Source organism: Ranitomeya imitator, chromosome 9 (assembly GCF_032444005.1).
Source record: "Ranitomeya imitator isolate aRanImi1 chromosome 9, aRanImi1.pri, whole genome shotgun sequence".
Classification (NCBI taxonomy): domain Eukaryota; kingdom Metazoa; phylum Chordata; class Amphibia; order Anura; family Dendrobatidae; genus Ranitomeya; species Ranitomeya imitator.
Window position 1 is genome coordinate 120124782 of NC_091290.1, and position 16374 is coordinate 120141155.

General features: G+C 43.4%; 1 protein-coding gene across 1 annotated transcript in view; it reads left to right on the forward strand.

Moving 5' to 3' along the window:
- Positions 1–1819: 1819 nt before the first annotated feature.
- LOC138648631 (polycystin-1-like protein 2) overlaps positions 1820–16374 on the forward strand; it is a 48251-nt gene continuing 33696 nt past the window's right edge. The window contains exons 1-15 of the mRNA XM_069738418.1: positions 1820–2120; positions 2610–2768; positions 3623–3802; positions 4070–4180; positions 4971–5118; positions 5594–5820; positions 9045–9449; positions 9684–9776; positions 9854–9894; positions 10737–10860; positions 10935–11142; positions 11623–11740; positions 12417–12561; positions 12893–13096; positions 14982–15127. Coding sequence (XP_069594519.1) covers positions 1820–2120; positions 2610–2768; positions 3623–3802; positions 4070–4180; positions 4971–5118; positions 5594–5820; positions 9045–9449; positions 9684–9776; positions 9854–9894; positions 10737–10860; positions 10935–11142; positions 11623–11740; positions 12417–12561; positions 12893–13096; positions 14982–15127 — 2610 coding nt within the window. The remainder of the gene's footprint in view (positions 2121–2609; positions 2769–3622; positions 3803–4069; positions 4181–4970; positions 5119–5593; positions 5821–9044; positions 9450–9683; positions 9777–9853; positions 9895–10736; positions 10861–10934; positions 11143–11622; positions 11741–12416; positions 12562–12892; positions 13097–14981; positions 15128–16374) is intronic.

Below are 16374 nucleotides of genomic sequence, written 5' to 3' on the forward strand. Positions count from 1 at the left end.
GCCCAGTCATGTAGTATATTGCCCAGTCACGTAGTATATTGCCCAGCCACGTAGTATATTGCACAGCCATGTAGTATATTGCCCAGTCATGTAGTATATTGCCCAGTCACGTAGTATATTGCCCAGCCACGTAGTATATTGCACAGCCATGTAGTATATTGCCCAGTCATGTAGTATATTGCCCAGCCACGTAGTATATTGCCCAGCCACATAGTATATTGCACAGCGACGGAGTATACAGCACAGAGCCACGTAGTATAGAGACTTAAAAAAAATAAACATATACTCACCTTCCGAAGGCCCGTTGAAGTCCTGCTATACTCACCATCCGCCGCCTTTACGGCTCCTCGCGACGCTCCCGGGACCGCTCCATTGCAAGCTGCAGCTTCCGGTCCCAGGGCTGGTATGAACAGGACCTGTGATGACGTCGCGGTCACATGACCGTGACGTCACGGCAGGTCCTTGTCGCACACCAGACCTGGGACCGGAAGCTGTCGCTTGCAATGGAGCGGTCCCGGGAGCGTCGCGAGGAGCCGGAAAGGCGGCGGATGGTGAGTATAACAGGTTTTTTGTTTTTTTAAATTATTTTTAACATGACATTTTTACTACTGATGCTGCATACGCAGCATCAATAGTAAATGGTTGGGGACACACAGGGTTAATAGCAGCTGTAACGGAGTGCGTTACACCGCGGGTCGTTACCGCTGCCATTAACCCGGTGTGAGTGGAGGGGATTATGGAGCCGGCGCCGGGCAGTGAGCGCAGGGGAGTAGGGGAGGGACTAATCGGACTGTGCCCGTTGCTGATTGGTCGCGGCAGCCATGACAGGCAGCTGCCAAGACCAATCAGCGAATGAATAACCGTGACAGAAAGACAGACAGACAGACGGAAGTGACCCTTAGAAAATTATATAGTAGATAGTGTACACTATATCTGTGTATAGTGCTCATCTTTAACTTTAGCCCTTTTACAGATCATTTCATCTTCAACTTTCTTAACTGTTCACAATAAGGCTATGTGCACATGTCAGGATTTTCTGGCAGAAATTTTCCTGACAAAAACCTGACATTTCTGCCAGAAATCCGCATGCGTTTTTTTGCGCGTTTTTTCCAAATGCATAGAATAGTGGGAAAAATGTGAAAAAAACGCAAAATTAATGAACATGCTGCTTTTTTTTACCGCGATGCGTTTTTTTCGTGGAAAAAAAAAATGCATTATGTGCACAAAAATTGCAGAATGCATTCTAAATGATAGGATGCATATGTCTGCAGTTTCTAATGCGGTTTTATCGCGTTTTTATCGCTAAAAAAAGTGGAAAAAGCGCGATAAAACCTGAACGTGTGCACATACCCTAATAACAGTAATTTTGACCAGAGGTGCCCAAACTTTTATATGTCACTGCATAGAACCATAGTAGAGGATGCATTCCTCCATTGTTCCCCTCTCTAGTTCTATTTGTTTGATAGAAGTACATCGCTTTGTTTCCACCTGACATCTGGACAAACAGTAGAATTTGTCAGGATTATCTGCAATCACCACCTGTGGGAGAGGAGGATTAGAGTCTTATCTTCTCCCAACCAAACAATGCTGTGTAGTAATTAGAGACCTTTTTACAATTGAGCTGTTTTTAGAGATGTCTAGTATTGTGTATCTCACAAGTTAATGCCATCTATAATTTATTCTTGTTTTTATGACCCGATGAAGGCACAATGGAGCAGAAAATGGTCATTGGTGGAGTGACGTCACTCGTGGTTGGTTAGGGAACAGCAGGAGTTATTGAAGGTATGATTCTGTAGAAGTGCTGAACGTGGACAGCACCATGTTGGGTCTTCTGTGTAGGACAAGTCTCCTATTCCTAGTTCTGTTCTGTTTTGTTTCTGTCTGTGCTGATTCCTCACCTTGCTCCAAGTACCAGGTGCCCTATAACACATCGTGCTATGAATTTGTCCGCTTTGAACGCACTTTCTACAGTGCACAGACCTGGTGCGAGAGAGGAGGAGGCCATCTGGTTTTCATCCATAATCAGGAAACACAGGATTTCTTGAATGGACATCTGTCGAAGGAAGTCGATTGGTGGATCGGTCTTGTTCGTCACTCCCCAGAGCAGGTCAACATAGAAGGTAAATGAGTTATTGTATTGGTTACAACATTTTACCATAGACGGTTACTGAGTTTTGTAGTTGGATGTTTATGCGAAAAGTCCACTAACCTTACTAATACTTGGATAAGATGGTGCCGGAACAGCGTGGCTCTGTACATTATTTCGTGAGTACTATACCTTATCTCCTGGTCTGACATCAATCTGAATCTGATGACCTATCCTTATAGATGGGTCATCAAAATGTTCGTCTTGGACAAGCAGTGTTTTAGTATTTGTGCCTCATTCGACAAAAAGGCATGGCTTGTAGAGGAACGGATGATACTATAATGTGAGACGTTACTCCGATATTTGGTGGCTGGAGTACCCCTTTAAGCTACTTATGGTCATGGTAGAGTCTAATCTTTTGCAACCATAGTAAATACTTTCTCACGCTGAAAGCTGGCAAAAATTTTGGGAAGTTTTACTCATGTAGGATGTCAGTTTATGATGAAGCCTTTATCCTGTCCAGAATCTTTGACCTGGTTGGATACATCTAATGTGACCTATAGCCACTGGACTGGAGAAGGCGCCTCTACTGGGAGATGTGGCTACCTAAGGAAAGAGTCTGACTACCATTGGGGGACAACGGATAACTGCAGTCAGGAGTTACATTTCGTTTGTGAATTTGGTAAGTGATTTGCCATCATTATTGTGTCAGGGATTGGACAAGCTCTTATGGTGCCCAAGGCCGGGGTTCCAGCTGCTCCCCCAACGCCAAGCCAAAACTGTCTGCAATTTAGCATGATGGCTGCCCTAAAGGGTAGTTTCATGGTGCCCAAACCACAGGCAGTATTAATGAGACACTGGCTGAGTTATTGGTGCAGCCTTTTGGAGAAAATAAGCTTTGAAAAAACAGCTGGGGTCTATGCATCTTGGATGACCAGTGTGAGGCAGGTCCCCGTCAGCTTCTCTTCTCTCCGCTCCCCCCCAGACTAACAGGTCTTCCTTTATGTGTGTGTATAGTCAGAGACCATCGGTCTGGGGAGAAGGGAGAAGCCACCTGGGACCTGCCTCGGACCAGTCATTCAAGACACATTTTTTGTGAACTCTCTCCCATTCATTCACATGGGCGAGAACTTCCAGTACCATTCATGCCGACGACACAACGTACAGAGCTGTAACAATTTTGTGACGCCATGGCCATTTTAATCAGCTGATCATTAGGAGTTCCAGAAGTCCCACCACCAACAATCTGATATTGATGACACCTCTGAAGGACAGATCACTGATATTAGGGAACCACTGCAGTCCCATAGGCAATAAATAGAGAGGAGGTCAAGAATGCAGACTCTACTCAAGATGGGACTCTACAAGGGTCAGCTCTAAAGCCTCAATTTTAAGAATTGTGGGGGTCTAAACAGTACAACCTTGAACGATCATTGATTTATTCCCTTTTCCGACTTAACTTTTTGGTAATAACCCTTTGAAGTCAATAAAACCTCTTTATTTGATAGACCTTTTTGCACCTTCTTGTCATTTTAGAGTCTGGTCACACCACTGCCTGTGATCAGCAGAATGCCACATTACAGTGCGGGTCAGGAGAAGTGGTGCAGATTACCGATAGCTTCTTTGGACGTAAGAGCCCCCATTTTTGTACCCAGGGGGGTAAGTCACTTACAACAAGTGGCTGCAGCTGGAAGAGTGTTAAAGAGCAAGTTGCAGGTAAGACTTGATATATTGCTTCACAATGACCAAGCACAGACCACGATATAGGGATCGGTCTCAGAGGGTTCAGGCCAGCCTGTCGAGTTCAGGTCAGTAGACCCTCTGCCAGTTTGGTCATCATGATCTGTACTGGGACAAGGAAGAAGGGTTGTTCACTTTGCCCAAGGGTCCTCTGACAATAATTGGATATCCACTATGTTGGGACCTAAAATATTTTCTGATTTTAGGAGAACATCACTAATGGATAATGTTGTTCTCCGTTAGGTCAGTGCCATGGGCTGCAGGCTTGTCAGATCACCTCGGATGCTGCACAGCTCGGAGATCCCTGTCCTGGGTCTGGTAGTTACCTGTCTGTCTGGTATAGCTGCATGGAAGGTAAGTCCCATGCTCAGGTTATAAAATGAGTTTCAATGCTGTTTCCAAGAATTGGGGACCAAAAGGTAATAAAAATCTGCCACCGATGCAGTCTAGATGGATATTTTAATATCAAGAAGATGCAGAGTTGATTATTTCTACAAGGTTTTTGATATTTTACCCATGTAATATAACGAGAATAACCCTTTAAGGTTTTACACAAGTACAGTTGCAAACGTGCAGTGCTTACAAGCTCTTTCTAGCAGAGCTTGTAAGAGCTGCTCTGAAGTTGCCCAGGTTTCTGGAACCCACTGTTAGCTCCTGATCCCAGCCAGTTTCAGAGCTGCTGAAGCTGCCTCATATGCTGCCTCCTGAGGAAGAGGTGAGCCCTAAGCAGGTGAGACAACTCCTTAAAAGGAAAAAAATGGATGTCAGTTACATCCGAACGAAGATAGAGTGTAGCGGTCAATGATTGTCATCAGGGCTTGCATGACATAATGTCACGCGAGCCCCAGGAGAGCCAGTGCCAACACTGCTGGAACAGCACCCGCACCGGAGGTGAGTATAAGCTGTTACTTCCATGGTAGAGAAGAGGTTGTCCGAGTAGTGGACAGCCAATTTAAGATGTCTATAATTAATATTGTAATAATAAATGTCCCCCATTGTTTCAGAAATATTAAGGATGCCCCTCCGACAGCCTCTTACCCCCAAATTCATGTTTTTGCATCATGTAAAAAATAAAGGAAAAATAAGAGTTGGTTGTGAGACAGAATGAATACCTTTATTAATCTGACATCTTTATATAATACAGGTTTGAAGCTTGATTTAATAGATAAGTCCTTTGTTTTGGAAAACATAACTATTACTATACAATGGCTTCTGCCTGAATACACCGGGAATCTGTCCTGCATCGTGAGCACTGGAGACGGACACAATATTGATCCCTACCAGCCAGATAAGTAAGTCCACACCCTACCATGCAGCCTCAGGAGCCAATATTACCATACTTGCCTTTCGTCGCATGTGAAACATGATTTTTTTTTGTGTCCTTGGATCTGAATGCAAGAAATGCGCGATTATCATATGTCCAAGGCTTCTGTACCATAGGTGGCTACATAATTAACCTTAGCCCCTTTTACAGCAGTGTTATCAGCGCCGTGTTTAGTTCATATGAAGATTATCATGTCTGCACTCATTAGTTTTATTGCATCACTTCTCTGTAGCGTTATAACAGAGTTATTACTTTATTACTATGTGTCTCATACACATAATATAAATGTATAATAAAAGTGAAGTTCTTTAGGTCCAGTCCTCTTGGACTTCTCAAGAAAAAAGGACTACTACGTCACCATCATGGCCCATCACATACTCATTGTAGTCACGTCCAGACACAATCGCGCGGATTATGAATGTGGCTCCTATTTTATCTTTCAGTGTGTCAAGCAGTGTAATTCACAGCTACGCATCTCCCGGAGACTTTACGGTGTTTGTGGAGTGTTCAACGAGCGAATGGCATGTGACGGCGCAGCGAAACATCATAGTGGAGCAAAGCATCCGCACCCTCAGGGTTACTGGCTGCTTTAGCCATCATGAACCCCCAGATGAAGCCTGTAGATCTGTATATGGTGAAACCTTGTGGATTCAGGTGGAAATGAACAAAGGTACAAGAAACGACTTTTGATAAACATATGGAGGCATGCAGAGTTTTTTTCATAAAACCCAACTATGTCATGCTCCATTGGCAGAGTAGAAGAATGATTCCCCACTAATCATCCCCACTCCTAGTACATTTATAGGGGCTTCCTGAAAACCCCCGTTCCCCGGGTCCATTCATGAGTCTCCACCACTGCTCCCAATGTCTGCTATTGCCTGCAGTGCTGACATAGCGTTGACATCTCTGCAGCCAATCAGTGACCTCAGGGGCTTGTGCCGCCAACTCAGGTTGAGGCACTGAGCTCAGTGATTGGCTGCAGAGATGTCAATATAACATCAGAGCTACCAGTAACATACACCGGGAGCAGTTGTAGAAGACTCAATGCTAGACCTGGGGAAAGTTAGAAAAGCTTTTTTTTTTTTTTACATACACTGAATCCAAAGGACAGGCATTTTCTGAAACCAGAAACCTTTAATGGCACCAATGTTACTATGACTTCCCTTGAAGATACCGTTAAATCTAGATCTGAGTTCCCAACTACTTGAATACCTGTCGCTGATTTATTAGTATTTTGTTAACTTTGTGATATTTATTGCCTGGCGAGGTGGATTTTTGCAGCCCTTGGTCATAATGTACCGTTCTTTTGCCACACGGACAGATGGTGTTGGTGCAGCAGAACAGTAGATTCGGAGGACATCAGTGACAAAGAATGAATAGGCTTTATAGAAAAGATGCCGTACTGGTGTAGAAAAGTTAGAATAGCGATGGCTGATGTAGCAGAACTGGGACATCGATGCCAGGACTAAAAAAGGTGTAGCAGCGTTTGCTGATGTAGCAGCGTTTGAACAGTGATGACCAGGAGAGCAGAGTTGCAGCAGCAGTGGTGATATATCAGAGCTGCCAACTACCTGAATACTCAGGCATCCACCCACAACCTGAGCGGGGTTTAAATTACCCAGGCAGATGACATTACAGCAAGAGGTCACCATTGAAGCAAGGAGCCACCATTGGGGCATGGGGCCACCATTGGAGCAAGGGGCCAGCATTGGGGCAAGGGGCCAACATTGGGGCATGGGGCCACCATTGGAGCAAGGGGCCAGCATTGGGGCAAGGGGCCAACATTGGGGCATGGGGCCACCATTGGAGCAAGGGGCCAGCATTGGGGCAAGGGGCCAACATTGGAGCTAAGAGAGGCAAGAAACACTTTGACGTACAGTACAGACCAAAAGTTTGGACACACCTTCTCATTTAAAGATTTTTCTGTATTTTCATGACTATGAAAATTGTACATTCACACTGAAGGCATCAAAACTATGAATTAACACATGTGGAATTATATACTTAACAAAAAAGTGTGAAACAACTGAAATTATGTCTTATATTCTAGGTTCTTCAAAGTAGCCACCTTTTGCTTTGATGACTGCTTTACACACTCTTGGCATTCTCTTGATGAGCTTCATGAGGTAGTCATCGGGAATGGTTTTCACTTCACAGGTGTGCCCTGTCAGGTTTAATAAGTGAGATTTCTTGCCTTATAAATGGGGTTGGGACCATCAGTTGTGTTGTGCAGAAGTCTGGTGGATACACAGCTGGTAGTCCTACTGAATAGATCGTTAGAATTTGTATTATGGTAAGAAAAAAGCAGCTAAGCAAAGAAAAATGAGTGGCCATCATTACTTTAAGAAATGAAGGTCAGTCAGTCCGAAAAATTGGGCAAACTTTGAAAGTGCAGTGGCAAAACCCATCAAGCGCTACAAAGAAACTGTCTCACATGAGGACCGTCCCAGGAAAGGAAGACCAAGAGTCACCTCTGCTTCTGAGGATAAGTTTATCCGAGTCACCAGCCTCAGAAATCGCAGGTTAACAGCATCTCAGATTAGAGACCAGGTCAATGCCACGCAGAGTTCTAGCAGCAGACACATCTCTACAACAACTGCTAAGAGGAGACTTTGTGCAGCAGGCCTTCATGGTAAAATAGCTGCTAGGAAACCACTGCTAAGGAAAGGCAACAAGCAGAAGATACTTGTTTGGGCTAAAGAACACAAGGAATGGACATTAGACCAGTGGAAATCTGTGCTTTGGTCTGATGAGTCCAAATTTGTCTGTGTCTTTGTGCGACGCAGAGAAGGTGAACGGATGGACTCTACATGCCTGGTTCCCACCATGAAGCATGGAGGAGGAGGTGTGATGGTGTAGGGGTGCTTTGCTGGTGACACTGTTGGGGATTTATTCAAAATTGAAGGCATACTGAACCAGCATGGCTACCACAGCATCTGGCAGTGGGATGCTATTCCATCCGGTTTGCGTTTAGTTGGACCATCATTTATTTTTCAACAGGACAATGACCCCAAACACACCTCCAGGCTGTGTAAGGGCTATTTGACCAAAAAGGAGAGTGATGGGGTGCTACGCCAGATGACCTGGCCTCCACAGTCACCAGACCTGAACCCAATCGAGATGGTTTGGGGTGAGCTGCACTGCAAAGCTCATCAAGAGAATGCCAAGAGTGTGCAAAGCAATCAAAGCAAAAGGTGGCTACACTTTTTTGTTAAGTATATAATTCCACATGTGTTAATTCATAGTTTTGATGCCTTCAGTGCGAATGTACAATTTTCATAGTCATGAAAATACAGAAAAATCTTTAAATGAGAAGATGTGTCCAAACTTTTGGTCTGTACTGTATATAAATGCCAAAGTTTAAAAATGAAATGAATAATTAAAAGGGCAAAAATATGTGATGACTTTATGTCATCCAGACAATTTCCTCCACACATACTAAATATTAGGGCTCATGCAGACATCCGTCCAACATGGTCCGAGACTGGCCGCGGGACAACCCAACCTGAGCGTGACAGCATCATATAATTCTATGAAACTTTCATGCAGGGGTAGGGAGACCCACAGCTGGCCGTGCATTGCGGTCCATGCTTGGACCATGTTGGACGGACGTCTCCATGATCCCAAGATCTCTTAGATAAGTGTTGGCCGACATTTAGCCCCCATGCCCTCCCTGAATAACATATTCACTCTTGGTTCTGCTGAGCACATGTGTTCTGGATGGGGAAAGAGGAGTAAGCATGGAGAGTTATGGAGTCCCTCTACCCAACCTCGTGTCTCTAGGAGGCAGGTGGTAATTGTGGGGTCTGGTTACCTGCTCATTACTATGAGGATTACTTAATTATGACATATTAATTAGATGAAATAGGACTAATCCTGTATTCTTTGATCTAGGCAGTGACGCCAACCTCACCATCGTACACGATAATGTGACTTTAACAGAATCCAGGGTGAAATTTGGAGACCATCCTCATAATATGTCTCTGGACGTTGACTCTCAGAAGCTCATAGGTCCCGGCGTCCACCATCTGCAGATCATTGCAGCTAACCACAAACCCTCAGCCCGGCTGAACACCAGCGTGACCATTCGTCTTATTGAAGCCGTATCTGGACTACAAGCTCACCTTTCTGCCAACACTTTGGAAGCAGGACAGGAATTGCAGATAAACGTGACCATCGCTCATGGCGTACCGGCGGACGTAACGATTGAGATTGCCGGATCGGGAGATGAGTTGACGCATTCCGGGCAATGCCTGACCACCCGGCCACATGTCTACAACATCACCATTGGCAGCGCAGGTACGATAGTCCGGTATATGTTTATATTGATATATTCATTTTATATCATATCTTCAGGACAAGGCGTTATGTAAAACCTGCTGAAATCCTCACCCGAAACGCGTTGTATTTATCATACCATTTTGATCCCGCAGCTCTGTTTCCACTCCGATCACTGTGGATTATCCCGCTCTTCGCTCATTTATCATGTCATGTTAGATCTGTATATAATAAATATTATTTTGGTCATTACAGGAGTTTATATGATCACGGTTATCGCTAGGAACGCAGTATCGAACGTCACTTCAAACATCGGAAATATTACTGTGGACGAACACATTGAGAAAGGTAGTGAAGCCTACGCCATATGGAGGGTGAAATGGAATAGGAATTCACTGTTCTTTTTGTGTATTTTGTTAAAATAGAGAAAGAAGGAAAACACGGAAGTTTAGATAAAGAGGGAAAGGTGAGTATCTGTCTATTTTACTGCAGCATGCACGATTTGCATCCGATATTTGGATCGCACTGTAAGTCAATGAGTGGGTGAAAAACATCGGACTACACTCGGATGACAGTATGGAGAAAATGGAGAATTTTTTTTTCCATCTTCTCAAAATTGGATCAACCACCGATTATAATCTGAGATCAAGATCGGACATGTCTCCGTGATTTTGCGGGGTCCACAAAAATGAGGGGTCTCATAACCTATAATACAAGTTCAATACAAGAAAAACTCACGTCTGAATAAGGGTACCGTCACACAGTGGCATTTTGATCGCTACGACGGCACGATCCGTGACGCTCCAGCATCGTAACAATATCGCTCCAGCGTCGTAGACTGCTGTCACACTTTGCAATGTACGACGCTGGAGCGATAATTTCATGACGTATGTGCGATGTGGAAGCCGTTGGTTACTATGCGCACATCGTATACAATATCGTGCACACCTTTGTTACACCATGCGATCATGCCGCCACAGCGGGACACTAGACGACGAAAGAAAGTTTCAAACGATCTGCTACAACGTACGATTCTCAGCGGGGTCCCTGATCGCAGGAGCGTGTCAGACACAGCGAGATCGCTGGAACGTCACGGACATATCGCTGGAACGTCACAAATCGTGCCGTCGTAGCGATCAAAATGCCACTGTGTGACGGTACCCTAAGACGTAAGGGTCGCCGATTAATTAGAGTTCGGTGGGATGATATTTGCCCATTACGTGGACCGATTGTCCTCCAAATTGTATCAGTTAAAGTGTCAAATCAGCATCCAAAAAACCAAACCCATTTGTTCGACCTATATAACAGGAGATCCAAAAGGAGAGAAAACCGAAGCAGATGTATATAGAACCTCGCAGGCATATCGGCCCCTTTTCCAGTGTTACCCTGCAGTGGCCTGGGAATAATACGGCTAATATCACGTGGACCTGCGGTGAGGGGCTTGTCTCAAATGTCAATGATATTGTGATTAATTCTTATAATAAAAACTCTGCTTTCTTCATGTAGGGTCCTGCTGGTCCGGATGGTCCAAATGTGTGAAGCAAAAACTCATTAACACCAGCTGGTATAAGATGGTGGTCCCTGCGAGCTGCCTCCCACCGCCCAGCAGTGCATTCACTATCCGGGCTATGGTGGCGTATAGTGATGAGGACGCCGTGGAAGACGAGCAATGTTTCTACGTCACCTCCAAGATTCAGCTCCGACCCAAAATCAGGCATGGCTGACGACGTGCATCTATTTCATAATATTTTTTTTTTTAAAGAGGAGGACGAATACCTCTTATATTATATCAGTACGATGTGTAAAGTCCTAAAGGCGGCCATACACGTTGTTGTCCTAAATTACCAATTAAATAACCACCGGATGTGTATAGAGGTGTCTTGACTTTTCCCCCTATGGCAGATATTGCAGAAAGAAGGAAAGGTTGGGCATGTCTAATTTCGACATGCCCGATCCTTTGTTCTCTTATAAAGTAAATCGCCAATGACAGCGGCTTTTTCAATTCTCTATATGCTTGGTAAGAAGAACTTTAGAAAGTTTCGTTTTAGACTGAAAATGGAATTTGTTGACTTCCGATCCACGAAAGTAATATGACCTGATATGATATAAATGCCTTTCTTCATGCGTAAGACATTGACCCGTGTATATTTGTATCTTGATAGTTTGTTAAAAATGTCACATTAATCTGTTTCAGATGTGAAACCAACTGCAAAAACGTTAACATTTCGGAGCCGGTGGTGCTCAGTGCTACCTGTGATAACTGTGATGGTGTCACGTACAGCTGGTACAGTGATGTGAGCCTTATACAGAAGGTTAGTGTCGCACTTCACACAACATACTATGTGTAAAGGCTGGCTTACAGGGGTAGATTATTGTCCATAATCGAATAAAGAGGACCTATCACCAGGTCAAAACTGGGCAATTTGTGCTCTTATTTTTTTCTCGCCTCTCCCCTGAGTATTCCTTTTTTTGTTTTTTTTTTCTTAAATCCGCCATATGGCTCCAGAGACATTGGCCTTTTTATTCAGTACAAATGTTTATGGTAAATTCCTTGGGGGCCTGGCTCACAGGATAATTCAAAAGACACGCCCCAGAGGATCCTGTAAGCACCGCCCTCTTTGTAAAGGCTATAACTAAGGGGGTGGGGGTTATACAGATCAACCTGACTAGCTGGCACGAGACACCTAGTCCTCCACCGATAAACTCCTGCTGATGAAACACTGATTGTGTTGAAACTACAGTAAGCTGCCAATCAGTGGGGGGAGCGGGGTTATACAGATCAGCCTGACTAGCTGGCACGTGATACCTAGTCCTGCAGTGATAATCTCTTCCTGATAAAACACTTGGCGTATAAGTTAATGGACTATCTAAGTGTGTAAGAAGTTGAGGTGTTGAAGGGGAACGATAGGAGGTGGCATAAGGAAAAGGGTCTCAGTGTATTAACCCCTTTTCCGTCATATCCTTTCTTGACTTTGTGCTTGTTTCCAGCCTGTGTCTCTTCCCGCTGTTTGCCACTTACGTGATTTCAGAACCAGTTCTCTTACCCTGATACAAAGTGACTCCTCCACCCTCGTGCTGAACGGCACATTGCTAAAGGACCACCCTGAAGGTGCGGTCAGAATAAAGCTGATCGGTGAGTGAGAGTTACTTCTTTTATCTTAGATTAAAAGGCTTTTCAAGCTTTTTTTTTAAAGAACAACATCTTCATTTTGTCAGATGAAAAGAGCAGCGTGAAGGGGGTTGTCTGCTTCTTTCTATAACCAAGCCAGCCCCCTTCACCTCTTCACCGCTAGCAACATCTTCCTACTTTCTTTGTTTTCCTTCTCAATTTTTCCACCTGCTAGAAATTTTGCACCCAGAGCTACTGACTTTGTGGCCTCCCCTGATCCCACGCTACACCACTGGTTGACCTAATATATTATATTGAACTCTTATTGTCTATTGCATCCATTTTTTAATTCCAGCTAAGACTTCCCATGAATATGGAGAGGATATGATCGTGGTTAGCACCCTGCCGCCTCCAGAGGTGCCAAACTGCAGCGTATACCCAAGCGAGGGGTCTGTACTGACCAGCTTCCGGATCTCCTGCTTCTCTCCATGTTCCCTTACCGGCTCCTGCAATCAAGATCAGCGGATCTCTCTCACTTACTGCTTCTACCCTAAGCCCCGTGAGTATGGCGGCATGAACCTCAGACTAGTCCAGGATGAGAGTCTTTGCCATGGAGCAGTTTGCAACCATTCACGGTATCCCAGGCTTCCTCTGGGGTGCAAGTGTGATCTGTAGAACTTGATATAAAGCGGATATCAAAATTTCCTTCCATCTTAATGTCTGGAAAATGGACCATTTTAGTACGAAGTGGAAAATTAAGTTTTAAATTAGTGTCTTTACAGCTCATGCAGTTAATGAAATCCAGCACGTCATCGGTAACAACTCATCAAATCCACACAGGCAAAGAAATCAAACCATAGTTGTCCATAAATTAAGTTATGTTAAATATAAGATATTAACAGGAAGGGTTTTGCTGTGTGATCCAAGAGCAGCATGATGTAGGGGCAGAGATCCTGATTCCAGTGATATGTCACTTACTAGGCTGTGTGTTGCTGTTTAAATACAATCAATGTTTTATCAGCAGGAGATTAACACTGCAGGACTAGGTGTCTCATGCCTCTTAGTCAACTGGTCTCTGTATGCTCCGCCCCACCACTGATTGGCCAGTTTCTTTGAATATATAGCTGACACAGAAAGCTGCCAGCCAATCAGTGGTGTGGGTGGGGTTATACAGGGCTCAGCATTCACAGAACTGCTTGATCTGCAGCAGAGGAAAGACTAATTTTTATCAAAACTGTATCAAGCAGCACAGTACACATATACCACATATGGAATATACGTTACATGGGGGGAAGGCACAATGAAAAAACTTATAAATCAGGAATTTTGGTTGCTGATAGATGGGATCACTTTCTCCCCTTCTTCAGCAGTTTTGTTTGTTACATGGTGGGAAGAGGTTTTTATTTTCAATGATAATAATTCTTTCATACCCAATTCGATTTGGTATGGCCGCTACGTAGACGACATTCTCATCATCTTGGTCGTCGACGCGGCGGCCCTACTGGATTTCATTAACGACATCAACTGTGATGACTTCAATTTAAAATGTATTTTTTCACTTTATTGTATTCACTTTATTCACTATTTATTCACTTTATTGATAATATTGTATCATACAATTATTAGGTTCTGTAGAAGGACGTAGATCTGGGGAATTATTATGATGGAATATAGGCTGAACTGGATGGACAAATGTCTTTTTTCGGCCTTACTAACTATGTTACTATGTTACTATGTATGTTACGTCATAGTAAAATACTCCATTTTCTAGACTTTAAGGAGGAAGGAAATTCTGAAACCTGCTCCATTTCACGTTCTATGTCTCATACGGCAGGAAGTGGTGACACAATCCTACAAGCCATCAGCTGCCGTCCAATCCATATAATTAGGTCCATCACTTATGGTTAATTCTTAAAAGCTAGATGAATTAGTCCTCATGACTCTATTTTCTTAAAGTAGCACTGACCAATTTATCTGTTAAGGCATAGAAATAGTCACGTGTCCGGAGAGGGGCAGCAATTGGCAAAAGAAGCAGTTATTACATGAAATATAGTGGATTTTAGTTCCAGGAGCCACACAGATCTGCTGTTATCAGCCCTAGCTTCAATCCGGATGTAAACCAGTACAGCTCTATTCTCTGTGTAGTAGCCGCTGCCAGGTCCTGCAGATCAGCATTTACATTTGACCACCACCTGAGCTTTGAACAGTTGATTATGGGGGGCGCTAGGTGTCGGACCCACCGATCCGATATTGATGACCCATCCTGGGCATGGGTCATCAATATAATTAGCAGGGACAGCTCCTTTAAGGATACATCTTTTGTAAAGGGGTGCTTGTAGTGCACAGGCACCCCATTACAGGCGGAAGGAGGGACAGTCACTGTCAAAATTTCAATTTTCAAAAATTTGAAATAGTCAAAAAGCTTTATGTGTTCTGTGTTCCAGAATCTCAGCTGTACTGTGGTCCAAACCCAGAACTTCCAAATGTATATTTACCTCTCGGAGAAGAAGAATACGACTTCCTATTAACCATCACCGTGACTGTCACAAATAACTTTGGTGATTCAGTCAGTACCACGGTGAAAGCAAAGGTGAAATAATCAGCAATTTAATTGAAATGTTGTTTTTTATTATAATTATTTTGCAGACATTTATTATTATTTTTATTTTAGTTGATACTTTTGAAATCACTTATTGGCTAACTGTATTCTCCACCCAATCTATCTGCATCTCTAAAAGTCCAAGGATGAAAAGTAAAAGTCCAGGGATGAAAGTTCAGCGTGGCTTTCGTAAAGGGAGTAACAACTTCTTCCACCTACATTATATATATATATATATATATATATATATATATATATATATATATAATATACCGGTACACACACACACATATATATATATATATATACATATATATATATATATATATATGTATACATATAAAATGTAGGTGGAAGAACCTTTTTCTCCCTTTATGCAAACATGGTGTTATGTATAAATATATAATGTAAGGGAACTTGTCAGTTAACAAAAATGGCAAATTACCCACAAACATGGTGCCATTCTGTAGGTAAGTACCATTTTACGCTTGTGCAACTGTCTATTTGGAAGCATAGCTGCAGGGAGAAAGTGAGGTTTTATTCTCCCTGCAGCTACCGGTGATTGGAGTGGTGAAGGGAGCTGTGAACAATCACCGCTCACTACACAGTGCTCACGCTGTAATCACTCCCCTGCTCTTTGATTGTCAGCCTGCTCCACACACACACTGCACACACATGCACACACTCTGCGCACACACACACTACAGGCACACTGCACGCACACACTGCAAACACACACATTGCACGCACAGCAGACTGTCAATCAAAGTGCCAGTGAGTGATTATAGCATGCTCACAGTAAAGTGAGTGGTGGAAGCAAGGGGATGCAGGGAGAATAAAACATAATTTTCTCCCTGTAGCCGCACTTCCAATAAACTCTATTTACCTGCCGATTAACCCTATTTTTTTCATTTTTAGTTGACAGTTTTGACACATTTTAAAGGGTTAATGTAATTTATTCCTTGTGCAATGCAAATTTTATACAATTTTCCGATTTACTTTCTGACTCAATTCCCCGTGTGCTTTATTGTTGTTGTTGTTTTTAGATCTCTGCTTGCTTTCAATTAATAGAAACTGTCATGATTTACTTCCAGTGGATTAAAGCCTGTCCTGGTCATGTGATGGGCAGACTGTTTTTTTATTATGGGCCCTGTGAGGTTTGCATAGTCCCCTTGCCCCCACTGTATGTACTTCCAGAAAAGAATATTCACATTATGTGGTGTAATCACAGCTTATTG